The 27,933-nt window shown below is 52.2% G+C and overlaps 2 protein-coding genes across 4 annotated transcripts in view; one reads left to right on the top strand and one right to left on the bottom strand.

Annotated features, from left to right (window-relative positions):
* On the bottom strand, window positions 1-25,039 carry RHOBTB2 (Rho related BTB domain containing 2). Of its 3 annotated transcripts, XM_041767322.1 has the most exons (10): window positions 24,998-25,039; window positions 18,151-18,238; window positions 10,396-10,597; window positions 9,621-9,724; window positions 8,908-9,093; window positions 7,219-8,240; window positions 6,812-6,930; window positions 4,434-4,584; window positions 866-954; window positions 1-502 (listed from the first exon to the last, which is right to left on the bottom strand). In XM_041767322.1, exons 2-10 carry the CDS (start codon window positions 18,204-18,206, stop codon window positions 101-103), a joined length of 2,331 nt encoding a protein of 776 aa, XP_041623256.1. In that variant the 5' UTR covers window positions 18,207-18,238; window positions 24,998-25,039; the 3' UTR covers window positions 1-100. The 3 variants fall into 3 exon arrangements, with proteins under 3 accessions (XP_041623256.1, XP_041623258.1, XP_041623257.1); XM_041767324.1 differs by lacking the exons at window positions 18,151-18,238; window positions 24,998-25,039 and adding an exon at window positions 14,128-14,604; XM_041767323.1 differs by lacking the exons at window positions 18,151-18,238; window positions 24,998-25,039 and adding an exon at window positions 14,642-15,205 and having other exon boundaries at window positions 4-502.
* A 140-nt stretch (window positions 25,040-25,179) lies between these two features.
* Window positions 25,180-27,933, top strand: part of PEBP4 (phosphatidylethanolamine binding protein 4) — a 248,890-nt gene continuing 246,136 nt past the window's right edge. The window contains exon 1 of the mRNA XM_041767325.1: window positions 25,180-25,284. The gene's annotated coding sequence lies outside the window, so the exon portion shown is untranslated. The remainder of the gene's footprint in view (window positions 25,285-27,933) is intronic.

Genomic DNA, 27,933 nt, shown 5'->3' with positions numbered 1-27,933 from the left:
TTCTAGGTTGTAAAATCAATGTGGTGGGTCATGAGCAGCATTAAAAACAATTTACATAGTTTTTTATATGTGCGCTGGCTCACAACATAAAATAGATTTCTTATTGTGGAATCCTGTCTGAAAAATACCAAGTCTTAAATACCAAAAGTCCAACACTTTGGATATAAAGCCCAGAGATATAAAGCAAACTGCCTGAGGTCTCCAGCGGCCCTGTCCTTTTCTTAGGCTCCCCTCTGTTTGGCTGGATATACGTCTCTGCAAGCTGCTCCCCACTCACAAACTCAAGCTCAGCCCAAGGATCTCCAGCAGCTTCTGGGCACCTGAGGCAGAGATCTGGACGCGAGCTGAGCCCCTTGAGCACGTGGGAGGGGCATGGGGCCTGCAGGAGATGCTCACCTGGGGACATAGCCTTCATGTCTCGAGGGAACTTGCGGCACACATTGTTGTAGTTGGTGCAAATGTGGTGAAGACACCAGTCAGCCAACTGGTACGCGCAGTGGAACTGGAGACAAACAGAAGAGCATCAGTGTTGGAGCCTAGGGCTGGTCTGCACAGACACCCAGAGCCAAAGCTTTGGTGCAGATGGGCAAAGGCCCTACAGTTGTAAAGAGCCCATCTCGAGAGGCAAACCCACACAAAACTGTGAGAAAACATTAAATTTGCTCCTTGGCACCACTGCTGCCACCAGCATGTCACCTCTGCCTGGCCTCCAGCATCCACAGAAATCCACAGCTCTGTGTGGGGCCTTCCTACTGTTCTCCTTAGATCCCACCCCAGGATGCCCTCTTCCTCCCGCCAGGGGCCAAAGCCTGCACTGCCGCGGAGACGACCAGACTTAGAGAACTGATTTCCCCTGCCATCATACCTGAGCCAGTTCTAGGAACACGAGGACGTCCCCATCAATGTCCACCATCATCTGAGTTGCTTCCATTAGCCCGGTCACTGTGTACTGCTCTGTGACACACATAGTCAGGAATCAGCAGAAGAACCACATGAAGGGACACGCACTTACTTTTACCCCTGGCAGGGGCCCACTGCAGGGCAGAGAGAGATGAGGGCCAGGGGCAAGTCCCAACAGGCCAGGAAAGGCCACAGGTGATTGAAGTCTGCTCCTACCAGGGAGGAAATTGAGATTACAGCAAGACTTTCTCAGTGGAGTGGGGGTGGGAAGTGAAGGCGGATATTAGTTACAATCACGTAGGAGAACTGGTCAAACTGCCTTTGTAGCACCCAGTGGTCTGATATATGTAGGGAGGGTGCAAGCCCCCAGAACCAGCCATTGATACTGATGGGAGACGGTGAGAAATCTCAGGTTTGCTGTGGACTACGAATCACAACTATGGACTGGACCTAGTTGTTTGTATTAATTGAAATTTTACAACAAATTATGAACAAATCTTACATTCTATGTTACAAAATTTATACTGAAGAACATTTTTTTTTTTTTTTAAGATTTATTTATTTATTTATGACAGACATAGAGAGAGAGAGGCAGAGACACCGGAGGAGGGAGAAGCAGGCTCCATGCCAGGAGCCTGACGTGGGACTCGATCCCGGGACTCCAGGATTGTGCCCTGGGCCAAAGGCAGGTGCTAAACCACTGAGCCACCCAGGGATCCCCTGAAGAACATTCTTGATCCTGAGGTTTAACTGTACCAGTATAAACTCATGAGGTATTTCATCTTTATGGGGGCACCTGGGTGGCTCAGTTGGTTAAACGTCTTGGTTTTGGCTCAGGTCATGATCTCAAGGTCCGGAGATTGAGCTCTGTGTCAGGCTCCACACTAGGCGTGGAGCCTGCTTGAGATTCTCTCTCTCTCCCTCTCTCCCTCTGCTTCTCCCCCAACCCCACTCACATGTGGGTGCGCTCTCTCTCCCTCTCTCTAATAAATAAATAAATACACTTTAAAATATATTTCCCAGCTCAGTCCATGGAAGAGACCTAAAAACAACAGCTAGAAACAATACAGTAGTAATGTGCATCACTAGTGCACAGATTATAGCCTTGAAATACCATGTCCAACTATGAGAAACAGATTTCTTAGGGAAACGGCTGATGCCAGGTCTGGGGCAGGAGATTCACCTGGAACATCTTGTCACTGCACATAACCAGAAAGCTCACTCTGGTGCCAACCTGAAGAGGCTCCTGCTGGCAAAAGATGCAGTGCAGTATTTCAGCTTCCATAAGGATAGCTGTACTTATTTGAAACCTATTGAGTATGTGCAAATCTCAATGTTCGGAATAATACTTAAAAATAAAAACTAATCAGGCACTCTCAAAGGGTGATGGGAAACAGATTTTTCTTGAAAACAGGTAAATAAAAGGGTTCAGTCAAGCATTCATTTGCCTTCCCCATACAGATGCTCTCCTGGATAAACCGAGGATAGGTGAGGGGGAAGTTACTCTCTTTTGAGAAGTATTCCAACCGATAAAGAAGGAATGACTGAATTGGAATATTACCATTTCACAACACCTAATAAACCAATCAATCCAGGCAATGATACTCAGTGGCTGCTAACATCACAAAAAGATCACAAAAAGAAACAAAGCTTCTTGACAAAAAACAGCAATGGGCCACCTGGCCGACTCAGTGGAGCATGCGACCCTTGATCTTAGGGTTGAGAGTTTGAGCCCCACATTAGGTGGAGAGATGACTTAAAAATAAAATCTTAAAACAAAACAGGAATAATCTATGGATTAGTTCAGCAAAAAAAAAAAAATTGAGTATGAATCTGATCTAGCTCCAGATCCAATGGCCAATCTGAAAACTCTAGATTTTCTACATCAGTGGGTTTTTTTTTTTTTCCTAGTAGATAAACTGCAAGGGAAAAAATTTTTTTAATGGACAAGGAACCTTTAGATTAGAAGAAATTTAAAAGGCATATAAAAAATAAGACTATGCTACAGTGTTTAAGGATGTACACTTGGAAGATAAAACCATGAAGAGTAAGGAAGTGAGGCCATAGAAAATACCCTATAAAAGAGTAATAGGCAAAGCATTACTTCTGAGGATGGGGAAGTGCTCATGACTGGGGTGGGGGGTGGGGGGTACAGGTAGAGGGCTTCTACTATGGACAGCAAGGTGCTAGCTCCCAATATGGGTCATTTGACTCTATGATAATTCATGAAGCTGAACACATATTTCATGCATTTGTGCTCTACTGAACAATGAAAAAGTTTTAGGCTTGAGTTAATACCTTCATAGAAAGCATATCTCCCTAAACATAGAGCATCACCAATTGTACCCTGCTTGGCATTTTCTGCTGACCCTTGACAAGGCACATGTACAACACACATCTGTACGCTTGGTAGTACGTATGGGCCGTTCCCCAGGAAAAGTCACTCGGTGGCATTTTCTATAAGCCTCTCCACGCAGCAGCACAGTTTAACATTTGTAGTGGCTGACTTGTTTCTGATCGCCCACCATGATGAAGCAAATTTAAAAGAAGCATATTTATACATATTTTGCCTTTGGGTCATTTCTTTGGAGATAGTCTTTCAACAGTTTTCAACAGTTAAATTATTTGGACGCTGTCTGTGCTCTGTGAAGACCACACCACTTTTCCCAGGTGGCTATGGCATCATATGGCTCCAGTTATGATCTTTGGAAGCCTCTCTCTTGCTCCCCACCCTAAAGCCCTCTGTGTCTCCAACTGGGGACCCTGGACTCTCTCTGTAGGCTCAGCTCCTAACATTCAAATTCTGATCAACGATTTCTTCCTTCTTCCTACAACAGAGGCCCACCTTATAACTGATTTCTCATCATGGTATTGCTCTTTTCCTCCTATGTGAGTCCCTGTCTTGGTCATCTGTCCAGTGCCCCAGCAGCTCTGATGTTAGGTCCTTCCCTGAATCTGAACACAATATCTAAGTAGCCCTGCTCCACCCCGAGGGCCTCAGCGGTTGGCCCATTCTAAAAGCTGAGTTCCAGTTCTCCTGGTCTTTTCAGGGAACTAGGGGTGGCAGGTCAATGTTTATTGCCTGCTTCTGGAAGAAAAGGGAAAGTGAACGTGGGAGAGAAGGAGGAGGAAGACAAGAAGGAAGAGAAGAAAGAATGAAAGAAGGAGGAGAGAGAAGAACCAAAGGGGAGCAGTAAGGAATTGTGTTCTACATCTTTTGACTTAAGCTTGTCCTACTGAGGCGAAGCTGATGGAACACCAGGTACTGTCATCTATTGGAGGTAGCTTGGTTGAACCCCAAACCCTTTGCAGAGAGCCTAGAATGTGACACCATCGAGCATGCCTGTCACATGCACTTCTTTACATCTATGTCCTCACCCAAACCCTAATACGCATCAACATACTTCACTTTATATAACCGCTTTCCTTAGTGCTCACAGCCGGTCCCCTGGGGGGAGACAGGTGAGAGAAGACAACAGGACTTCTCGGCCTTTCCCTAGCTTCTCCCTATCCCTATGGTGGTCCCTGTGTACCTGTGAGGGCAACCAGGTGTGGCAGGCAGAGGCGGTTGGCCAGGATGATAAGCTTCATGTCGTCCAGGTCGGGACTGGAGGTGAACATGCCCGTGTAGAGGTACTCTAGCACTGCCCTCATGCAGCTCTTGCTCGTGTAAGGAAACACCACCTGTGAGGGGGGAAGGAAGACGGAAGGCCTCAGGGAAGGAGGAGCTCAGTTTGGGGAAACTCAAAAGACTCTTAAATGGACCTGGGTTCAGGGCGCCTGGGTGGCTCAGTCGGTTGAGCCGTCAGACTCCAATCTGAGTCTTGAGATCAAGCCCCACGTCGGGCCCTACGCTCAGCAGGGAGTCCACTGGAGATTCTCTCCCCCCCTTTCCCTCTGCCCTTCTCCACATTTGCATAGGTGTGTACTCCCCCCCACCTCTCTAAAATAACTAAGTAAATCATAAATGAATGAATGAATGGACCTGGATTCTCAGTGGCATGCTTCCAAAGCCATGCTGGCTCGCAAGATGTTTGAGGGAGTCCTTCCTGCCACCTGAATCTACACCCTGGCCCCTCCTGGCCTTACAGAGGGTAGTGCAAGTGGGGTACAAGGGACAAAGCCAACACCAGCTGCCTTCTCTCTGGCTGCTTGAAGCTGCTGCTCCAGGCCCCTGGGATCTCTTCTGAGCAGTGCTGCAACAAAAACTGCTTTCTCATCAGACACAAGTCTCTCTAGGCTGCCTGGGAATTGTCTAGAGCTTTAAAGCTGCTTCTATGGTACTAAGAAGTACCTAGGGCTGGCCAGCCCCTGGGGCGCTGGGGAGTGCTGAGTCTCACACTTACAGAAGCCAAGGCCGCTCATGCTTCAAGGATCAGAGCCCAAATCATGTCTTAGACCTTCCACTTAGCCTTCTGGAAGAACTTCCTTCCCAGAAATCTTAAGAAACTGCTCTTCTGTGTCACAGAATGCTATCCTGTCTTTCCCTCAAGCTCTTACTAAGGGACCAGCGTGAGCTAAGGGGGGCGGGGACGACTCAGCAGAAGTAAAAGACCTAGTCCCCTAGTCCCCACACTCAAAAGAAATCCCAGACCAGTCGAGAAAACAGTGTGTGGACCCTGAGAACCTGAAGCAGGTGCACCAAGCTGGGCCTCGTTACCCATGAGGCTGGGCGATGGACAAGTAAGGGTACAGGGGGTCAAGGAAAATAGAGAACATGCAGCTCCTCGCCCTGGCCGCTTTGCTTGGCTGCGAGAAGGGAGAAGAGAGGACAGACCTAAGAGAATACTTCTTAAGGACGCACTGACAGGCCCCTTTACCGTCTCAGTGCCTGAGAAAGTGGCCACATAGGTGACGGAATGGTCGGGTCGGAGCAGCCTGATTAGAGGGAGAGGGGATTATACGAAGTACTTTTTTATTGTCTATGTTCTGCTGCCCTGACCTCTGGGGCCTTGCTGACCCTAGACAGGGCTGCCCCTCCCAATGCTAGTTAATCCTCAAGTTAGTAAAGGAGGCAGTCGGCCTGCCTCTTACATGCAAACTAACCAACCCAGAGTCCACACCCCAACCACCTCCTTTATCAGGCTCACTCTCCCTGCCACTGTCCCCTGCCCTCGTCACCCCAAGGCCAGGTACCAGATGACTTGGGACAGCCCCAAAACCTGCTGAAATCATTCAGACTAGCCAATCCTGAGCCTGCTCCCCCTGCCTCACCTCGTTCCTTCCCATAGGAACTACAGTGAAGGCTCGTGTCCTGTCACCCCTCGCTTGCTCCCTCTGCCTCCAGGCTGACCCTGCTGCTTCCCTGTATGGTCTCCTATGCCGTGCGTGCCCCCGCCTACTGACACCTGTGAGTATAAATATCTCTTTGTTCAAGGCCAATCTTCTCCTGATCTGTGGGCTTCATTGTACCTCAGTAAGACTGACATTTAAAACAGCGATGGATTCATGTTGGCACACACCAAATTTTTTCCAGTTGGCTCACTTGTGTTAGGGAGAAAGCAGGGTACAACATATAGAGCCAAGGAATGGGAAGTCTTGAGTTCAAGTCCGAACCTCTCCTTTCTACTTTCATAACTTTGCACCAGACACTTAACTTCGTGGGGCCTCACTCTGCTTGTAAAGTGGGAACAGGACACCACGTATAGGAGTTGTGTGTGAGCTGATATGAGATAATGCATCAGAAGTGCTTTCTACACCATAAAGTGAAGATGTCACTATGATCCTGTCTTGATATATTGTAAGATCCTTGGCTATGGGACCCATCTCATCAACTTGTCATGAGCCTGTCACTCGGTGGTGAGCAAGCACCTAGGCAGTGCTGAGGGAAGTACCAGTAAATGGCAGAGGCTTCAGGTGCGAAGCGTGTAGGTCTCTCTCTCCTTCCCAACCATTCCCCTCCCAGCCTTACCTCTCGGGTAGAACTCTCTACAAATGGTCCCCCAAACATGGCGGCCATCCAGTCACAGCTAGAAATCAACAGGGGCTTATGGGCACTGATGGTGCCGTCGTCCAGGATGAAGGTCACATCTGTCCGGGAGAAGAGGTATCTCGTGAGGATGTGGTAAAAGAATGTGGGACCACCGACCCCAAAGCTCGACCTTGTGCCAAGACAACTCACTTCCTTCTGAAGCCACAGCCGTAGAGTGCTACGTGACCAAGCTCTTGGGCTTGGGTGCTAGGCTTCAGGGGCAGAGTCATCATACCTCCAGGACACCAGCAGCTGAGATGACTCAAAAGGCTAATCGGACCAACCCCGACTCTTCAGAAGACTAACAGGAGGTTAGTTTCCCCTACCCTCCTAAGCACAATCCATACCTGAGAAAGTGCCTTTTGCCAAGCACTCTTTAACCCGGTTGGTCCGGCGGACATGGAAGGCCTTAGTGATCTCTTGGTTCATGAAGGCCTCGTTGTTGAGAATGTTGGCCACCATCATGCGCAGATCAAAGACCTCCAGCAGTTCAGCAATGTGAGCGATGTGCATGAGGTCCCGCTCGTTCTCGTCCAGCTCTCCAGTGTACAGGTACTTGAGAACAGCCCGGAAGGGCCCCGGCTGGATGGAGTTGTCCATTTTTACCACCACCATCAGCCGGGATTTGTAGGTGAGAGGATCCTCTGCCATTTCTTCCTGGATGCTCACAAAAGCTCGGCTCCAGGAAGACAGTACTCGACCCCTCCCAGGCAGATACCCTGTTCCATTGCCCCGTAAGATCCCGTCGCTGGTGGAGGCACGGAGCCCAGCAGGACCAGAGCCCCCACCCTCCTCCACGCTCTCGCAAACGTCAAAGCTGGCCGCGCGCAGCAGGAAGTCCCGGCCGTGGTGGTGGTGGTGGTGATGGTGGTGGTGGTGATCAGGGTGACCCCGGTGGTCCTCTGGGCGAGGGCCCCCTGGCCCCGAGGGACCCCCCAGCTCCCCCTCACTCAGGTCCATGAGGAACAGGTCGTAGAACTTGGAGGACGAGGTGGAGAGGTAGATCTTGTGGGCAAAGATGCGCACCCGCTCCTGCAGCACCAGTATGACATCCGCACACAGCGGGTCCTCCAGGAGGTGGGCGGGGCACTCCTCGCTGCTGGACGGGGGATCGGGCACCACAATGATGGGGGGGGGCGGCTTGGGAGGCAAGAAGGGTGCCTGCAGCAGAGGCCGCTGCACATTGCGGAGGTGGGATTTCCAGAACTGCAGGTGCCGCCGGGAGATGAGCGCAGCGCGGATGGCATTGTCAAAGACGTCCTTGATGCCAAACTGGGCCACCACACTGGTCTCGTAGTAGGGGATGCCCAGCTCCTTCGCCACCTCCCGACCTTTCTCTGGGGGAAGGATCTCATTGGGCTTGATGGGCCTGGTAGGTTCAAGAAGGAAAACCAAAGATGTTGGTGGGGGAAGAGGGAAAGGGAGAGGAGGGCAGAGGCAGCTCTCCAGAGCCTGCCTGTTCTTCAGGGGACTGAAGGGTGGGGTGGGGGTGGAGGGTTCTGTTCAGGATCTGTCTCTGCCTCACTCCTGCTCTTTCTTCTCTATCTAGTCAAATCTTACCAGTCCTTCAAGCCCGCTTCCAATCCCCTCTTCTTACAGGAAGCCTTCCGTATTTATGCCAGCTCCCCACCCTCCCCAGCTCCAAGCGAGGTAGCACTACCTCTCTGGCACTTAGCATGCAATATTCCATGCTGGTTTTTAACATGGCCATATATGGAGTTCACCTCCCACCGTGATCATAAGCCCCTTTCACGCAAAGACCACCTCCTTTTATCCTGTCCCATGGTGCTCACCCCAGGATTGCCCTCACAGACTATAATACATGCATGGATGGATGGATACAGGGATGGATGAACAAATGAACCATAATGGGCACTCTCTTTGCCCCCTCTCCCACTGCCCCGCATGGCTTGCTTCAACTGGAAGGTAAGACATGAGGCCAAGTGGATTCCCTCAGGGCTGAACAGGATCCATGGAGATGCACCCCCTCCCTCTGTCTGCCACCTTGCCCCTCCTTAGGCACCAGCACCCCCTACCTAGCCAAGGGTCGCCTGGCCCTATTGACAGCCTCCAGGTCAGCATAGCGCAGGTCCAGCTGGCAGCCCACCAAGATGACAGGTGCTCGGGGGCAGAAGTGCTTGATTTCTGGGTACCACATGGTCTTGACATGGTGCAGGGAATTGGGGTTGGCAATGGAGAAGCAGAGAACCACCACATCGGATCTGGGGGTGGGAGAATGAGGTTACGGGCCGGGAAAGCTAGCGGTAGGTGATCAGCCCCTGGAACAAGGGAGAACACACATACCCACCCCACCCTACACTACATCCCACATCTGTCATGCATCCACTCACGTGACCTTACACAGATGGATCATAAGAGGACTTCTAACTTATGAGCCTCTAATTTCGCATTTCAGAGCCTTCGAAAACCCTCGTTTTGACCTCACAGCTGTCTTATGGGTTAGAAATTACCATTTTACAATTCACAGGTTAGGAAAATCATTTCAGAACAGGTTCTATTTGCACATAGTCACAGAGCTGATAGGTAGCAGGGCTGAGAGTCCAACCTGACTTCCTGAGGCCAAACCTGGCTCCTTCCAGTGTCCCAGGCTGCCTCCCCCGTGAGGGTCTGCCAATGCTGTGTGCCCTGCTCCCACGTCCCAGCTGAAATATCACAGTGCTGCTCGCTTTGAAAGCAGGGAAAGCCTGCCCCACCTGGCTCCCTGCAGGCAACCAGAGGCCTTACCTACCTCCCATAAGCAAAGCGACGGTCTTTGTGGTGGTCTCCAAAGGTGTCCCAGAGGCGGAGGGAGACGCTGACATCATCTACCACGTCTCTGGAGCGTTCCAGCACCTGTGGGATGTGGCAGCGGTGAGGGAGAGGAGTGGGAATCATGAGCAATGGTTCTAGGGGTTTCCACATGTTAGCTCAGGGTGACGCCAACTCATCCCTGAGGGTCTTGGACAGCATGGGGGTGTAGGGACAGAGCTAGCCACCCCCTCTGTGTCCACGTGCCATGCATAGCACTTTAGCCAGGTGCCATCTCTGCAGACTCAACAGCAAGAGTGGCCTCTAAGCTGGTCAGAAGGGAAGAGCCTCTAAGAGGGCAGACGGTCAGGGAGCCTGCCCTGTTCCCAGCTTCATCTGCAAATCACAAGCTTTTGATTTTGGTATTAGCCAACAGTTTTTTTCCTTCCTCTCTGCTCTCCAACACACCACCCTCTTCCCCACAGTGCTCCCTATTACTGGGGGCTGTGACTGCACAAGATGCTGTGCTCCCGGCAAAGTTTGGGTCTCCGGCACCAGCCCAGCCATGCAAAACACAAATGGTTAAAGATCCCTCCCCCGGGGGTGGGCTCATTTCAGCCCTCTCTCCAGGGGCTCCTTCCTCTTCAGCTGCTGCCCTCCCTCCATCCCCAGGGGCCTCCGTGGGCTGGGTCCTGTTTGGAGACACTGAGCTATGGCTTGGAAAGAAGCCCAGATACACAGGGCGGACCCCCAGCCGAGCGGCCTTGTAGACTTACCTCCTGGCACACCCGGTACTGGTCGATGGCCCAAACCGTGGGCACATGGGTGGCGAGCAGCTGGTACTGGGTGAGGGTGGCATTGCAGGCCCGGGCACAGATGAGCCTGGTCTTGCCCACCGCGTTGTCTCCCACCACAACGCACTTGATGGTCTCTACGTTTGGCCTTTCATAATCCATGTCAGAATCCATTAATTGGGACCTGAGGGAGAAGAACGCAGCGGTCAAGACAGCTCCGCGCCCCAGAGGCCCGAGGGCCAGGGCCAGCGGCTCTCCTCTGTGAGGCTGGTCCGTCTGCCAGCTTTTGAGTGGAGAGGGGGCGAAGGGAGTGGGTAGCTTTCTGGGCGATAGTTCTGCGGGGCCTGGGAAGCGGGGGGGCCCATTCAGGCTGAGAGGAGCAGTTCTACCGCACGATCTACTCGTCTGCCTCCTGTTGCCATCATCCTCCCACTGGGCTTCTGGCTGGGGGAGGCCGGTGAGAGATCCCCAGGCAGACCCTGCCCTGGGGCCCATCCCCACACTCCCAGGAAGAGGAGAGTCTACCTGGGAAGCTCACTCATCATCCACACTCTCCTCCTTTGGGCAGAACAACAAACAGCTGAGAAAAGCAGAGTCCAGGCCAGGTCCCCACCCCTTCCCAGCATGCCTGAGGGCAGGGCCACTTTAAAATTTAATGGACTTGTCAGAGCTGGGTGGCAGCTCTCCTGTCCTCCACCTTTGTTTGCCTCCCTCCCTGGTGGTGGATTTCAAACCTCCCTGGCTTGCCTATGGCTACCCTCCAATGCTAGCCCCCAGCCTCCTTCAGGGAGATGCCTGAGCAGCCCATGGGCCTCCCTTCCTCTCCTCTGAGCCTGTCATGTTGGCTCATTCAGCTGCAGGCCCAGTTTTGAGATGGCAGTGGAGTAAACATGGGCCTGTGACCATTCAGTCTGTGTCCAGCGGGCCTCCCCACCCCTACTCAGGCATGCCCTCTAAGCATCCTGCATGCAGCCTGAGGGAGAATGAGATGGGCCCCCTTCCATATTTTCCATTCCTAGGGAGAAGGATTCTCAGGCTGGAAGCACCCAGACACCTGGCACTGCTGGAAGGACGCTCACTCAATTGGCTGCATGGGTAATGGGGTTGCTGGGGAAAGCAGGGGGGTCAGAAACTTGGGCTTGAATTTCTGGGCAAATGTTTGCCTCCGTTTCCTTCTGTGCTGAGCAGAGGGGAAGTGCCTTGTGCACCCACAGAGGGGGATGGCTCAAATTAACAAGCAGAAAGGCCTTCTGTAGTCAAAATGTCATGTGAGTGTTTAAAACGCTGTCACCCGAAAGGGACCCTCAGCTTGGGGGTGAAGGGACTTCGGATGGCAGGCTCCCAGTGGCATCTACTCTCCTGAAGGGGTTGAGGGGAGGAGGCAGAGGTAGGTGTAAGGCAGACGTTGTTAGGGAACTTGGTTTTTCACCTAGGTCACTGGCCTGCTCCTGCTCACATTCCCTGTGTGCAAGAAGTCAGCTGGGGGCTGGAGCCACCTGGAGAATTCCTTCCTAGGCCAAGGAAGGCTGAACTCCGAGGAGTCCTGGAGGCAATCCAGGCACCCTCACTGCTGAGCCATCCGGCCAGAGAGCCAGGCCACCAGCAGCAACAGAGCAGCTCCATTCCTGCCGGGCTGTAACTGGATGCCAGCATGCAGGAATGCAGAACTGAAATATCCAAGTAACGATGGCAACTGGGATTTGCGTGAGTAGATACATCTCAGCAACCTAAGCAGAAAGTGCAGCAAGGACTTTTCAATGAGACAAGTGCCTCCTCCTTCTCGGAATTTTACAGGATCTGAACTCCAAACAAGGGGTCTCCACGCAGCCCCTCCTCAATCTCCAGAGCAATTGGCTGCATGATTCCTCCTGCCTCCTCCACCCTCCTCACCCTCCCTAGTGGGCAGCCCTTATTCTAACCACCATCTTGCCTCCTCCCTGCTCTCTCCCGAGCTCAAGACCAGGAACCCCACTTTGATGGTTCCTGATCTCAAGTCAGGCAACTGGGAAGGAATGACCTGGGCTGTAGTTTCTGTTCTATATATTGAAAGACAAAAGAGACAGACTCCCAAACACAAATATGTATGGCTGGAGGAGAAAGACTATAACCCACTCACCAACAGAACTTCTTTCTCAAATTTAGATTCTAATGGCCTTGTGGGTGTGGAAGCAGGAGGAGGAATGAGGAGGCACAGAGGAGGGGCAGCAGTTCTTAAATCCAGGAGCACCTGGATGGTGAGGAGGATGCCAGAACACCAGTAGAGCAATGCTGGTTCAAAATCAGAGAATTTATGATTAAAATACCCCTGCACACCTCAAACACCTCTAGGGTTAAGTAAGGGACAGCCAACCAACAAGTAGGATGGCAACAAACACTGCCGAGCTTTGACAGCAGACCTGCTGGGTGCTGCTCGGCTGAACAGCCCCTCCCCATCCACTCTTCAGCTGCTCCTGCAGCCTTCCCCTGCTTGTCCTTGGACTTCCTCCCTATTTTTATCATTCTCACCCACTCCACCCCTGTCCCAACTGCCTGACTTCAAATCTAGGAAGCTTCTGATCTAGGAAAGGGCAAATCACTTGGCTTCTCTGGGCATCAGTCTGCCCTTCTGGAAAATGGGTATGAGGGCTCTGGAAGAAAGTTTCCCAAATCTTGGTGAATTCACGCCAAGAGAGCCTGGGCGGAAAGGAGGTATTTGTCTTCTTATGTAATCTGGTATTATATAATGCTAGATTACATATCTATATATATAATTCTATCTCTCTTTAAGATACAGACTGGCCCAATTAAGCCAGCAGGCAAAACTCTTTAGTCGAATCAGGCCTGTCTTAAACAGGGATTCTGTACTGGAGACAGCGTGCCAAAACCACCAGTAATATAATTTTTGCTCTAGAATATTGCTACTTTACTGTATCATTGGTGATGTATGATGATACAACCCACTCAATGAGCTTCTCAAGTTCCCCTTCCCTTCTGGCACGCTCTCCTTCAATGACTCTAGACTTTTCCGCACAATTGCCTCATTGTCATTCCTTCTGAGCCTCTAGACAAACCTCCATAAACTATGGCTTCCTTGCCATCCTGCCCGGGGTACCACCACCTCCAATTCATTCCTTTCCCTCAGTGATCACAGAGTCACATAGATGCTCCCTCCCCACCCTGTCCCAAGATCCCTGTCCCCCTCTCCACAATCGGCCTCCTGCCCACTGCTCTCCGAGCTCCTTGTACTCAGGCCAGGCCAAAAAGCAGGGTGTGCTCAGATTAGCTACAACCCTCACCGGCTCAGTCCCACCCCCACACCCCTACACACACTCTTTGCAGAGCCCAGAAAAGCCCCCCTTTCCCTCCCACAGCTGATCGGAGGCTTGTTCATCTGTGGCTGTCCTAGTCTGGTTGTCAAGGAAACAACAGAATCTCCCTGGGAGCCTGGTTTGTCTCCTAGCAACCAATATCCCACATCCTGCATCTTACAAAATGCAAAAGGGAGGAATATCCTCAAAATGAAGGTAAAAATCGAGGAGGATGGGGAGGAAGGGAAAATTGGGAAGAGAAGACCAGAGAGGGTGGCTTTTCACCGGGGTTGCTGACACTGTAGCATTGGGGAAGGCGGAGAGATGAGAGGAGTCCCTCCTGCAGATTCAATGGACAGCAAGGCTCAAAGGGATCTTGAATGATGGTATTAACAAAAACTGCAAACCTGAACACACACACACAAACCTTCTCTAACACCAACAAGCAACGCTAAGCGGCTCTCCCATAGTTTGCCAGAACTCTGATGCACAGACTGCAATGGAGTTGGGTTGAAAGAAAGGTCTCCGGATCGGCGAGCAAAACATCCAAATGCCATTGGTTTTTAAACAGAAACATTTCCGCCACTCTGGACCTTGATTCCTGACACGCTGCTCTGCACATACACACACACACGAAACAGAAATAAAATGTTTAAAAACAGGTAGAGGGGAAGGCCACCACACGCCGAGGCAATCAAGTCATCTTCCTTTCCCTAGAAAAACCCGGAAAAGGTTAGTCCCCCGCCCCCTGAGACCCCAGCAGCCAAAGCTCTAGCCAAGGGGAGAGGGACCCGCAGGGGTGAGGGGTGGGGGTGGGGGGTAAAGGGAGGGGAGTCTGCAGAAGGGGCGCAGGTAGGGCCGGGGAGGGCACGGGAGGGCGAGGCGGCGCGTTTCCAGGCAGCTTGCAACCCGGCCATAATAGAAATTAATCATTTACTTACACCACTACATGTGACGGGGTAATTTCTAGTGTAAGGAACACATCTCTTCCTGCTAAGCACGCTCATTTTAGTGAAATGTCTGGGGTCACTCCGCGCGTGCAAGTTAGGACGATGCGGGGCCGCCGCGCTGCCGCCGCCGCCGCCGCCGCCGCCGCCGCTACAGGCTCCGGGCCCGGGTCGCGCGGGATCGGAAACTCAGGCAGAGCCGCCCAGGCCGGACGGCGGGCCGGGGGCGGCCGCGCGCGCGCCACTGCAGCCACCGCCTCTTCCGGATCAGCATCTCCCCGCGCCCCGGGCGCCCGGGGTCATGGAGACGCGCTGGAGGGGGCTGCGCGCGGCCGCCCCGACCTCGGGCGCCTGGGCCGCGCCGCCGCCGCGGGTCCTCTGGCTGCGGAGGCTGCAGGCGACGCGCAGCGCAGGAGGGCAGGGGCGCGGCCGCCAAGACGCCGGGCGCTGCAGTCCCGCGGCCCGCTCGCGACCTCCTTTTTTCATTCACAAAAAAAGGAGAAGGGGAAAAAAAAAAAAAAAGAAAGAAAGGGAGGAAGAACGGGGGGGAAACAGCGCACCCAGGTCGGCGGCCGGGACAGGCTCCGCCCACCGCGGAGCGCCATTGGTGGAACGGGAGCTGGGGGCGGGGCGGGGCGGGGCAAGAAGGGGATTGGGCGGCCGGCGGCCCCGCCCCCGCCCCAGGCCCCGCCCACCCCTCCGCCCTCCCTCCCTGCCCCCGCCTGGAGGGACGAGCCTGGGAGGGTCTCGGCCCACCACTGGGGGCGGGGCGCTTCCCTCCACCTGGCGAGGTGCAAGATCTCGCCGGACGCCCACGGGGTTTCCCCCTCTCCTCCGGGAGGCTGAGGAAGAACTGGGAGACGCATCTTAGCCCTGGAAGGGATGCGATTTAGGGGAGGGGAACTGGGCATATTTTCATTGCCCCTTAAGCCCAGGCCTCCGCCCCCGGCCCAGGGGGAGAGGAACACAGCGTTTCCATACAGGCCCTCCTTTGGCTTGAGCGTCTTCCTGGCACCTGGGGGCCTTCCTTCCTTGATCACTAGCCGTGCAGCTACAGCCTGTGCCTCCGACTCCTGCAGGGCCCCAGGACTTTTAGTCACTATCACCTGCACCTTTTCCCATCTAGGCCTTCTCCTCCTCCCTCCCTTGTCAGCAGTCTGTGCTTCCAGCCCACCTCCATCCTATAGCCACCTGGAGTTCACTAGATAGTAAACTATATAGTTTACTATCTTCTGACCCCTTAAAAGAAATGCCATGAGGATACTAGCCTAAGACACCTTTGGACTCTCTGTCTCAGGTTGGACTCTCTGTCTCTGTAAAACAAAAAGGTTATAAGGGATGACTTCTGTAAATACTAGGCAGTCCTCAAAGGAAGTTTCCATGTCCAAGGCCAGTTGGATTCTGATGATCCTGACTACTGGTAATCACAGTACCCAGCTCAGTCTGATTTTATCTGTTTTGTCAATTACCTGTGGGCAATTTTTTAAGTCCAGACTGACATGCCTCCCACCTCACCGGCTCCAGCTTGTGCTCTGAGAATGCAAATCCAGTTTAATATTAGTTTATGCAAAAATATGATTAGGAAGAGAAATCCATTGCCAAAAAAATAAAAAGCCAAATGAAAATGAATTTTGTATTCTCTGAAGTATGCTTTCCATCTATGAATGCATATAATTGGAAGTTGCTCGTTAAGGAGTTTGTGATAAATGTGCTTTCTGGCCCGGTCCATGTTCAGTTAGTGCCTGATTGGTGGAGGATGCTTCCCCCACCTTCTTTTGAACCTCCCCAGAGCTGAAGAAGAAGTTAGCGATGACTAGGTGTGCCGCTTCACCCTTCTGGTTAGGATGCTGTCTCCATAAGAACAGAACGTATTGGTTTGAATACATGCATAGGAAAGAAAGCCATGCGCAGGCGTGTTCTTCCCACATGTTTGGCGATGAAGAGCCTCAGCCCATCCTCTGTGTGCTAGATGTCCCTGCCTCAAAGAAAAGCATAGCATGACATCTCTGCACGGGAGCTCCAGGGAGCCAAGGCCTCCCCTGCTGATACCCTGTTGCCCCCACCCAGCTCCAGAGCGCCAGCCTGTTGGCTTCACCTTTCACACATCCAAGCAGCAGAGACGGCCCCAGGGTAGTACAGAGCAGAAAAACAGAATTGCCCTCTGCCCCAAATGGAGGGGCTCCCGGGTCTGCCTCTATGGGGCCAATGCCCTTTCCTCCTTCAGAGAAAGAGCCAGCTCAGCCTGGAGACCTCACTGCCCAACAGGTTGCGCTGTTGGGGTTCAAAGGTGTAAGGCTGGCCAAAGGAAATTGCACCCCCCACCCTGCTCACATTGGGTAAACTGTTGCAGGCAGAGACAGGTGGTCCGTTGGGGGACACGATCTTAATTTCTAGTTCTGCTTTTGGCGCACAATCCTCTTTTTCAGCTTTTCTTCAAATCAGAGTTCTTTCTGATTGCAGCACCTCTCAGGCATTCCCAATCAGAGCCTCCTCCAACATCTCTGCCCTGAACAAAGCCCTCTGGTGACTCCTCTGTCCCATGATATAGGCCCCTTGAGCCTGTCCCCAACAGGCATCCCATCCAGCTACGCCCACAGCCACTCTCCTCAAGGACATCATGAGCTGCCATTTCCTGGAAGCCTGTGAGCGAGAAGCCCCGTCTGGGGAGAAAACTCTCCATCGTGGTTCTCAGGAGGGCACCTTCTTGGCAGGCTCTCAGCCAGTGCCACAAGTCCTCCTCTGCCTGAGGCTCCAGAGGCTCCTCCCCAGTGCCTGCCCAAGCTTTGCAGACTCCTCTCTCCGTGTGGCCTCCTCCAACCTGCACGTTCCATTTGTGTCGCACACAGTTCCAGCCTTTCTACCGTTGGCAGGCTACTGGTCTCTCTTCTTTCGGCCCTCTCCTAGAACACTTGAACAAAGCCCACCCCACAGGTCTGACATGAAAGCCTGCCCCTCTCCCCAGCAGTGTGCAGTCTGGGGCACATGGCATTGGCATCTCAACATGCAGAGCCTTGTCAGGGGGAAGGACAGCCAAATCTGGAAAGTCCAGAGTCTCTCAGCCTCCTTGTCCAGGACTCAGGGGGCCCCACCAGGTTGTCATAAGAGACAGAACCCTCCTGGGCCTTTGCTCAAACAGTTCTCTCAGCCTGAATACTTCTCATCACTTCACCTAGATAATGCTCACTCATCCTTCAAGTCTCAGCTTAGATATCACTTCTTCCAGAAAGCCCACCATGAATACCCTCTACAAAGCTGACAAAGTTCCCTGCCCTTCTTCTGTGCTCCCCGAATAATACCAACCCCACTGCTCTGTCATTGGGTCTCTCTCTTCCTCCCTGTACTGAGAACTGTTCAGGGAAGGGACCATGTTTATTTGAGAGTTTCCTTCTTGCTGGTATGGCTACCAGTACTCAACAGGAGCTCAATAAATGTTTGATGGGTGAATGAATGTCTGGGTGGGGAATGTGAGAACGCAGGAGTCAACCCCACCAGTGGTTACTCACATGCTGTCCAGGGAGGTCTTCCACAGGCTGTACCGGCCTTGTCTTTGGGTCGCCATTGCTCTGGGTACCCTCCAGGCTCCTGGCTATGCTGGACAGAAATGAATGGGGCAGGGCAGGGGAAGACAGTGAGAGAAGAAATAAACACACTGTGAGCTACCTGCAGAGGCACCACCAGGTTGGTTAGCCCATAGAGAGGGTCTACTCAGGGCAAGAGCATGGCTCTTGCTGTCCAGGCCCATTGGGCTGACCCAGAGGTCACCTGGGAAATCAAGGAGCTCCTTGAGGGCCATGAACAGGGCTGAGGGTCCATCCCATGCTGCAGGCACTTGCCCCCTCCGAACTGGTTTGGCAATTTGGAAAGGACAGTCTGTTGTCCATCAGGAGGCCTGGATTCCATCGTCATGCAGCTGGGTGATGGTGGGCAAGTCTCTCTCCTCCCTGGGCCTGTTTTCTCATGTGTAAGGGTCAGGTCAGTTTGTCCAACACTGATAATTATTATGGGCTCCTAGCATGGAAGGCCTATATTTTATCAGCCATCCTTTTCACTGAAGAAGCTCCTGACCCAAATTAGGCTCAGCAGAATATCAGCTGATGGCCACCAAGGCTGAGAATGGAATAAGGAAGTATTTGGGGGACAAAATGGGGAGGGATCCGAAACAGTAAGAGGCAGAGACCTCCACCTTCAGCTTCCTTAAATGGTCAGTCACAATCTTGCAACCGCTTCAGCCAAAGAAAATTCTGGGGGATACCTGGGTGGCTCAGTGGTTGAGTATCTGGCTTTGGCTCAGGTTGTGATCCCAGGGTTCTGGAATCAAGTCCCGCATCGGGTTCTCCACAGGGAGCCTGCTTCTCCCTCTGCCTATGTCTCTGCCTCTCTCTGTTTCTCTCATGAATAAATAAATAATCTTTAAAAAAATAAAATAATAAAAAAAGAAAATTCTGGAATTTGAGGAGAGATAGGGAATGATTAAGGAAGGGCTCAGAGAAGCCAGCTGGATACCTCTGGAAGTAGCTGGTACTGTGTCGTTAAAGGGTAATAGAGGGGCATCTCTGTGACAACCCTCCAGGGACAGGGGACCACAAAGCAGAAGAAAGCTAAGGTAAGAAGTCCCCCGGGATCCCTGGGTGGCGCAGCGGTTTGGCGCCTGCCTTTGGCCCAGGGTGCAATCCTGGAGACCCGGGATCGAGTCCCACATCAGGCTCCCGGTGCATGGAGCCTGCTTCTTCCTCTGCCTGTGTCTCTGCCTCTCTCTCTCTCTGTGTGTGTGTGTGTGACTATCATAAATAAATAAAATGTTAAAAAAAAAAAGAAGTCCCCCAAGCCCAATGTGGGTAGGGTTGTGGACAGTAGGAGCCCCAAGAGCCCTGAGTAAAAAGAAACTAAAGCAGAAGAGCAACCACTGCAGTAACTGGTGCCAGCTTCGGCTCTAGTTTCCCCTCCGCCAGGAACTGGCTGTGTGACTTTGGGCAAGGAACCTAACCTCTCTGGTCTTCTGTTGGGATAATAATATTACTTGCCTGAAGATGGGGGGTGGGGCTAGATGATCCTCTCTTGGCCCCTTCCAGGGCTGAGATCAGAGACTGTGTGTTCCCTCTAACTCCTCCTTCATTTCTGCCCTCTCCCCCCTCATGGATTTGTGCTCAGTATCCCTGTGCAAAGTATCTCCCATTTGTGCCTCGGCTGCCTACACTGCCTGTGGCCAGCAGGCAGCACAGAGGGTGTAGAAGTCTGGCAGTCTCACCTACCAGGGTTGGAAAATCCCATGCCCACCTTGGCCCTGGTGCCCAGGGGCTCCCTGGAGAAAATGAACAAGCAGGTGAGGCAGTGAAAGGAACACAAACAAAATTTCTGCCTGGGATTTTCAAAGCCCAACTGGCCCCTTGCAGCCTCCCCTCCACCACACTGTGGGGCTGGAGGCGCTGCTCAAAGCAGGAGCTGAAGAATCCACTCCCAGTCTGGCCTGGCCAGGCTGCAGCCGGCCCCAGCTGGCAGAGATCTGAGCATGCAGACCCCTCTGCCCACTCACCCGAGCCCCTCCACCCTGGCCCTGCCTCCTAGGGAGCCTCAGCTGGCTGAAGCCTCCAAGCAGTGGATCTGCAGCTCTGAAGCAGCTCTTTGCTTAGAGGAGAGACTGGGGCACCGGTTGGCTTCTCTCTTTAAGAGCTGCAAGCACCACCACCACTAATACCACAGGGGAAATGCAAGATCCACCCCAAGGCTCCTGGGATGTTATTTCTCAGGACACTACGCTAGAAACCACTAGGCAGGCCTCCAGCAGAAAGAAGCGACATGGTGTTACTTCTGCTGCACTTCGTAGACAGAAAAGTTACAAAGGGGAGTGGGCAAAAATGCACCCCCCTAGCCAGCGCGTTCAAGGACCAAGATCCTTCACTTCAAGCAGGCTCCAGACCTTCCGAGAGAGGACAGGCTCATTCCTGGAGCCCTGCAGAGCTGCAAGTGAGAAGCTCTGAGGAGGCTGATCACCCCAAAATAGACTTGTTTTTTTTCACAACTTTTTCATGAGGCATTGGCATCTCTTGCAAGCATGGAAAAAAAATAGCCTGAACTGTTAACAAATAAAGATTATAAAAAGCCCCAACTGTTCCCCATGGGTTTCCATGTGGCTGCGGTGTTCTAGAGGGGGGCAGGGAGGGGGCTGAAGAGGGAGGCCAGTGGAGATGTGTGTCCAGGGGCCCCCCAGTCTCCTTACTTCTGACCCACCTCTCCCTTGGGCGCTGGTATTGCTGGAGCTCACAGGGATAATAATCCACATTAGGGATGGGAAAGATTTTTGTTGGCCCTCAGAGATGGTCCACTGTGAGTGTGTGTTATTGTTTACCGCTTCCAGATAAAGGAATGCATGGCATGGAACAGAAAATCTTACTGAGAAGAAGACAGAGTTTGTTTAGTAAACCCTTGGAGGGCTCGGTGTTCCTGTCAAGGTCAGCTTAGCCTGAATCTGGACCCTGCCTTGGGCATTGCTGCCTGTCAGTAACCAGACCTGAATCTGGGGCTGTAGCTGCTTTTGACACAGATGAAAGGATTGTGTGCGGCTTCCCAGGAAGGGAGCTGGCCCTCACCTGCACTCTGGGTCCCCTTGCAGGGCTCCAGGCCAGAGCCTGCAGAGCACCGCCCTCTGCACCCTTTGCCTGAGCCCTGGAGCCATCTTGGTACTTGGGCTCCAACAACACGAGGAAGGAAGGGTGTAAAAGTCGCTGGAGTGGACTCTGGAACGGGGTTCCCATCCCCTCAGGCTTCTCAGCAAAATTAGGGAGTTGACCTGGAAGACATCTAAGGAGCTTCTAGCCCTGACTTTTTATAACCAGAGGAAGAGAATCCCCCAACTTCTAAAGCTCCACATCCTCTACAAAGTCTGGGATCCATCAAGGATCTGCTCCAGCCCCCATGAAGGCCCCTTTTTCTTCTCTTCTTTCCTTCTTCCCTCTTGTTCTCCTTTCCTCTGCCCCACCCCTATTCTTCCCTCTCCCTTTCCCCACCTCCTGGGCAGAAATTTCTAGAAAAAACATCTGCACCTGGCTCTGGTTTGGTCAAAGAGAGGAGGATGGCTGGTTGGCGAACAAGCAGGACAACCAGGGACCGTTGTGGGCATTATTCAACCCTGGATGGTCCTCCAGAGCAGACAGCTGGGGAATGCTGGGCAGAACTTTCCTGGAGTGGTGAGGGACCAACAGGGCAACTGCATTGTCTCTGGACCTCTCTGGACCTGGAAGTCCTCTCTCAGGCTCCAAGCAGCCAGAGTGAGTAGCCAGCTACCCTGGGAAACTGCAGCTGCTCTCGGGGTCAGGGTGCAGAGTGCAGAGTCCAGGGCCCCGGGTCTCAGCCAAAGCATTGCTCTGCAGGGTGTGGCCATTCCCAGAGTTTTGGACCCCCAGGGCAAGGCACAAAGTGAGGTGGGGTGTAGGGACTGACACAGAGACAGAGAGTAGGAGCAGGTGCTCAGGTTTGGAAGCTTCCTCCAGAACATGTAGGTCCTTTATTTATTTATTTTTTAAAGATTTTTAAAAATTATTTATTTATTTATGAGAAAGAGAGAGAGAGAGAGAGGCAGAGACACAGGCAGAGGGAGAAGCAGGCTCCATGCAGGGAGCCCGACTCGATCCCAGGTCTCCAGGATCACACCCTGGGCTGAAGGCGGCGCTAAACCACTGAGCCACCTGGGCTGCCCATGTGGGTCCTTTAGAGACATAGCTTGTGGCCCTGGTCCCCGGACAGAGTGGCAGGGGGTGGCAGGGTGCTGTTATGCTGCCCCTTGGAAACAAAGTCTGGGCACCTCAAAGGCCATTGAATGCATGCCTCAGCTTTGTCTGGTAGCTTGGGGCTCACTCCTGCTCACCCTACCTTTCCCCCAACCCATCCTCATCTTTCTCCTAGGGGCCCCATGCTGAGAGCTGTCTGGAAGCTTGAGCTGGTGGTGGAATCCTGGGGCTGGAAGTAGCCCCAAGAGGAGACCCATCTCCACACCCCGACAGGAAAGCCTTGGGGAGGCAATGTGGCTTCAGCAGACCTTGGCTTTTGGCAGCTCCCACCACTATCTTATCCATGCGGAGCTGAGACTGCGGAGCCCTGGTGCTAGGGGACTCGGAGTGCTGACCACGCTGCACCTCTCTGGGACCTGTCCCGTGGCTCTGCTGCAGGCAGATGTGGCCTGGGCCCCTAATAACCAAGCCAGGCCAAAGGTATGTGACCTGCCCTTGCAACCCCAGTCACATCACTTACTTACCCTAAGACTGAGAAAAATGAGGCTTGTTTGCTCATTTATTCATTTATCTTGTTTTGCATATCACATGCATGCTAAACTCCTACCAGTGCCAGACACTGCTAGAGATGGCGATGATTATAAAATGATGATGCCATCTGATCACCAAGAAGCTTAAGCTTAATCATAATCATCATCATTTATCACAAGTCTGTTCTATGCCCAGTACTGGGCTAACTGTACTCCTTCATTTACGCTTCAAAACAATCCTCTGAGGAGGTACGATTATCCCTACTTGGTAGATGGGGAAGCCGAAACTTCAGGAAGCCACGCAACTCGCTACTGTCACAATGCAGGCAGGCCCAGAGCCTCTCAGGGGAGATGGCACAGCCCCGGAGCCCCCTCCAACCTCGTGCCCTCATTTTAGAGCATTAACGTGTTCTTAATTCATATGAAAATGACTATCTTTATCTGAGCAAACTGAGCCAGAGCTGAACACAGCATGTGCCAAGTCACACAGGGAGTTTGTGGCCATGTGGGGCCTGGTGCTGGGGTCCTTTCCCCAGACTTGATCTCTGTGGGCTTCAGTTTACTCTTGTGTGAGACCGGGTGGTTCTGGTGGATGATCCCCACCGGTTTTGAAATCCTGACTGTGCGAGGTTATCGTGTGACATGTTTTCTGCCATCAGGGAGGGTCGCTGAGAATGGATCAGCTTGCCTCAGAGCCCTCCCGGGCCCCCACTCACCCCGCAACCCCAGCCCCAGAGGAAGTCAAGAATGTGGAAATGTTTTCATGCCTCCAGGCATGGGCTTTTAACTCAGTTGATGCAATATATATATATATGTATATATATATATATATATACACATATATATATATTCCATATATTCCAATATATATATATTTTAATATATATATATATATCAGAGAAGCTGACAGGTCTTAACTGCTGGAGATAAATATGCCCTAGAAGTGGAGACACAAGGAGGGCACAGAATTTAGAGCCCGGAGCCAACATCACCTATAAACAGGGGCAGCTGGAGCCTTAAACGGTCACTTCACACAGCCCCTCAGTGGGTCTGACTTCCTGCGCAGTGGCCTTCACCTTGGCTAGGGCCCATGGCCACCCAGCTCTCGGCATCGGCTCCCTGTCTGAGTTACCTAGCAGGGCATCCTCAGGCCCCAGGAAGCCTCAAGTCTAAGTCTCGTCCCTTCCTAAAGCAAAAGGAGTTCTCTCACTTAGCGACTGCTTTGCCAGGAGGCCGGCTGGAGCGGTGGGGTGGGGGTGGGGGTTCTTGGCTGCCCTGCGTTCTGGGCCAGGTGTGCCTAGAGAGAGGAGCCAGATTGAGTGGGGTGGGGTGAGGGGCCCAAGAGAGGGTGAGGATTAGAGTTAGGGATGCTGTTCAATTTCTTTTCGGAGAAATGGATCCTACGATCCAGCAGCTCCAGGACTGGGGAAGGATATCCAGAAGCTGCACAGGGTCTCGAGGTGAGCGGTGAGGAAAAGCCAGGTGCAAGAAACCCAGCAGAGCAGAGGCATCCCTGGTACTGGCAGGAGCCACCCAGGCTTGGAGAGGGCGTAAGGGCTGAGGGGGCCCCAGAAACACAGGCAGTTGCAGTGCCCCATCCTGGCCACAGGCCACTTTGATTGAGTAGGATGAGAAGGGCTGTTGGAGGAGGAGAGACCCCTGCTTCCCCTTCCCTCCTGGCTCGGTTCCAAGGAGAGTGGAATGGAGGCCTGCCCTGGCTCCTGTAGACACTGCCCCTGGAGACTCCCACTGTATGTGGAACTGTAACCCCTTCACACACACACACACACACACACACACACACACACTTTCTGCCTTGGGCTCTGCTGCCTTGGGTCACTGGTCCAGAGTCAACAGGCTGCTGCACCCTGATGGGTAAGACACCTGATTGATTTTTTTAGCCCACCTTCCCCCTGCCTTCACATCTCTCTCTTTCGGAGGAGATCACATTCTGAGACCTGCTCGTTGTACTGAGTTCTGGAAGGAACCTGGTGAGGACAGGTGAAGCAGCCAGAGCTGGAGCTCCTCTCTTTTCCCCGGGCACAGAAGAAGGGTCCAGGGGTGGTCTTGGGATGGCAGGGCACAGATTGTGGACTTACCTGCTGCCTTTCCTCTGGGGCCCAGCTGGCCTATCACCGTTCCCTGTCCGGAAGCAATGTCCTGGGCTGGGCCAGGGGGGAGGGAATGCTTGTGGAAACAATACTCGGATTTTAAGGGCTGGGATCCAAAGCCCAGCCTATGGGGAGCCAGGTAAGGGTCATGGTTACTGTATCCAGGGGTGGGACTAGTAGGCTGGCCTCTTGGTCACTTCCCTCCCAATCCAGGTCTGTGCAGAGCCCAGAGATAAGCCACTTGGCCAGGAGGCCCCCCTCCCAACTTTGGACAGGTGAGTATTCATGTTATCTGGGCCCAGCCCCTGACCCCCTCAGGGCCTTTTTTTGGTCTGCCTTGAGGCTCTCATTCTGACTTCTGTCCTGGCCTCTCCTCCTCCCTGGTGACTCACATTGCTTTGGAATTTCACTCACTGGCTCTTTCTGACGCACATCCTGGGAGCCTGGCCTGGAGCCAGGGAACAGGGCTGTTGCTTCAACCCCACCGGTGATTAATTTTGGCAACCGGAGCTGGAGGCTATATAGAGGGAAGCAAGGCTGGAGAAGCAAGATGGGAGTTGGGGGGGTGTTGCTGGACAGGCAGCCTTTCTTCCTGCTTCTGCTCATTTGCACTCAGGTAGAAAACAACACGAAAGCTATTAGCCTGTAGTCCTGGCCAGCCAGGATACTCAAGAAGGTTGAGCAACTGAGTTCAAAACCTACATATATTGTGCTTCTTGGAATGGATTTCTGGACCTCAGTTTACCCTTTTGTGAATGTTAAAGGTTTGCTAGTACCTCATTTTGAATGCTAAGAACAATGGCCTTGTACTCAGTTGATGGAGCTTACATATCCCTCACAATGGCCTGGGCTCTGTTATTTCTGCATTTTGAATGTGCTGTGAGGGACTGGTGCTGCCTGGGATTGTGGAGAGGGGAAGGGGGAGTTGACATGACCCTGCACTGGGCTGGAATTCATCCTGCCATCACACCGACTTGTCCCCATCAGATGCCTCAGCTGAGAAGGCAGAGGCTCCCCATGGCCTTCGAAGCACTTACCTCCCCTGGGACCCTGGTGCATACTTTGGTAGCACACAGTGGAGCCCTGCGTTCCATGTGCTGTCTTCACTCCTCCAGAAGCTGGTTGCTTTTCCCATTTTCTCCCCAGACTGTTCTCCACCTCTTATCTTCCCCAGCTGCCCAAGGCCCAAGGATTCACAGTCCCACCCTGCCCCTTCCAGCTCCTCTGCTAAGTAGAGAGAGCTCTATGCCAGACTGATTAGCTGACCCCTGTAGGTACATGCATGGGAGGAGGGTTGGGGGACACCCTCAGTGTATTCAGGAAACAAAGTCCTCACCCCATTGTCTAGCCCCAAAGGTGGCTGCAGTGAACAGAACCATGAGCCAGTTTTGGGGGAGTTGGCCTGTCAGTGAAGATATTGCCCCTCACCTGGGATCTGGTGGTCGCCCTAATCACTGCTAGGGTAAATCTGGCCTGTAGGGGGCGCTAGAGAAGCACACTTTGGGCACTCCTCACCTTCTCCTTCTTAGCCACACTGGGGGGACCATGATCATTTGGGAAGATGTAGAGAAGTAAAGGGTAGGTAGAGTTAAGAAATGAATCTGTGCCTTGATACTCATAGCAATGATTACAATCAGGATTTTTTTTTTCAAGTTAAAAGCACTGTTAATAAGATAATACATCACGATCAGATAGGTTTAAGAGTTTGGAATCCGGGGCACCTGGGTAACTCAGTGGTTGAGTGTCTGCCTTCAGCTCAGGTGGTGATCCCAGGGTCCTGGGATTGAGCCCTGCATCGGGGTCCCCACGAGGAGCCTGCTTCTCCCTCTGCCAATGTTTCTGCTTCTGTCTGTGTCTCTCATGAATAAATGAATAAAATCTTTAAAAATAAAATAAAATAAAGAGTTTGGAATCCCGAGTCAAACTGAGCTCAAATCAAAGGAATTCCACTTAAAGATTTAGGATATCCTATATATTTCCTTCTGTAGTCTTCAATATTTTTAAGTGATACAATATATGGTACATTAAAATATGACACACATCCAAGTCATAAAACATAATAAAGACCCCCCCACACACACACACACAAAAAGACCCATACAAGTGTGAACCCCTTACTCGATGTAAAAAGTGTAACACAACCAGCACACTGCAACGTTGAGGCCACGGGTGTGTGACTCTTCATTCCCACCCCTCACCTCTCAACACAGGGACCCCTACTCTGCATCTGGCGTTCGTCATTTCCCTGAAGATTTGGAATATTTTCTATCCTATGGTGTGGGCATCTCTGAATCACATACTGTTCAGGTTTGCTCATTTTTAAGCTTTGAGAAATGATATTATACTGTATGTGCATCATCTTGTTGGATTTGTCTTTTCTAGGCTTTATGTTACTAAGATCTGGCAACCTGTTGTGGGTAGCCGCATTGCCTTCATTTGCAGGGCAGTGTAATTCCCAGGGCAACAACATATTATCTGCTGTCCAGTCTTTGGCTATTATGAAAATTGCTCCTTTGAATATTCTTGTGCTTGTCCAAGTGCACATGCTCAAACATTTGTCATTGGGTAAATGGAATTATTGGGTTATGGGGTGAGTGCTTGCTCTCAAGTTGACAAGATTGTACTGAAGTGTTTTCCGAAGTGGCTAGAACACCCACAGCGTAGAAGGGTTCCAACTGCTCTTGATTCTCATCTCCACCTGATTTTTCAGATTTAAACATCCACTTCTCTGCTGGGTGCATAATGGCATCTCAGCAGCAACATTCTGTGTTTCTCTGATTACTAACAAGGTCAAGTGGGTATCTTCATACGTTTTGGTACATTTGTTTTTCTTTTTCTTCAAAGTGCCTGTTCATGTCCTTTGCCCATTTTCTGGACACCATCATTTTCTTATCATCAGCGATTTGTATGAATTATTTATATAT

The sequence above is a fragment of the Vulpes lagopus genome, chromosome 8 (assembly GCF_018345385.1).
Source record: "Vulpes lagopus strain Blue_001 chromosome 8, ASM1834538v1, whole genome shotgun sequence".
NCBI lineage: Eukaryota > Metazoa > Chordata > Mammalia > Carnivora > Canidae > Vulpes > Vulpes lagopus.
This window is presented reverse-complemented; position numbering and strand designations above follow the sequence as displayed.

Coding starts and splice junctions, on each gene's coding strand:
- RHOBTB2 (XM_041767322.1), bottom strand. CDS start 18,206: ATGGCGACCCAAAGACAAGGCCGGTACAGCCTGTGGAAGACCTCCCTG. Junction 9,725..10,395: donor AGTACCGGGTGTGCCAGGAG/GTAAGTCTACAA, acceptor CACATCCCACAG/GTGCTGGAACGCTCCAGAGA. Junction 8,241..8,907: donor GCCAGGCGACCCTTGGCTAG/GTAGGGGGTGCT, acceptor TGAACCTACCAG/GCCCATCAAGCCCAATGAGA.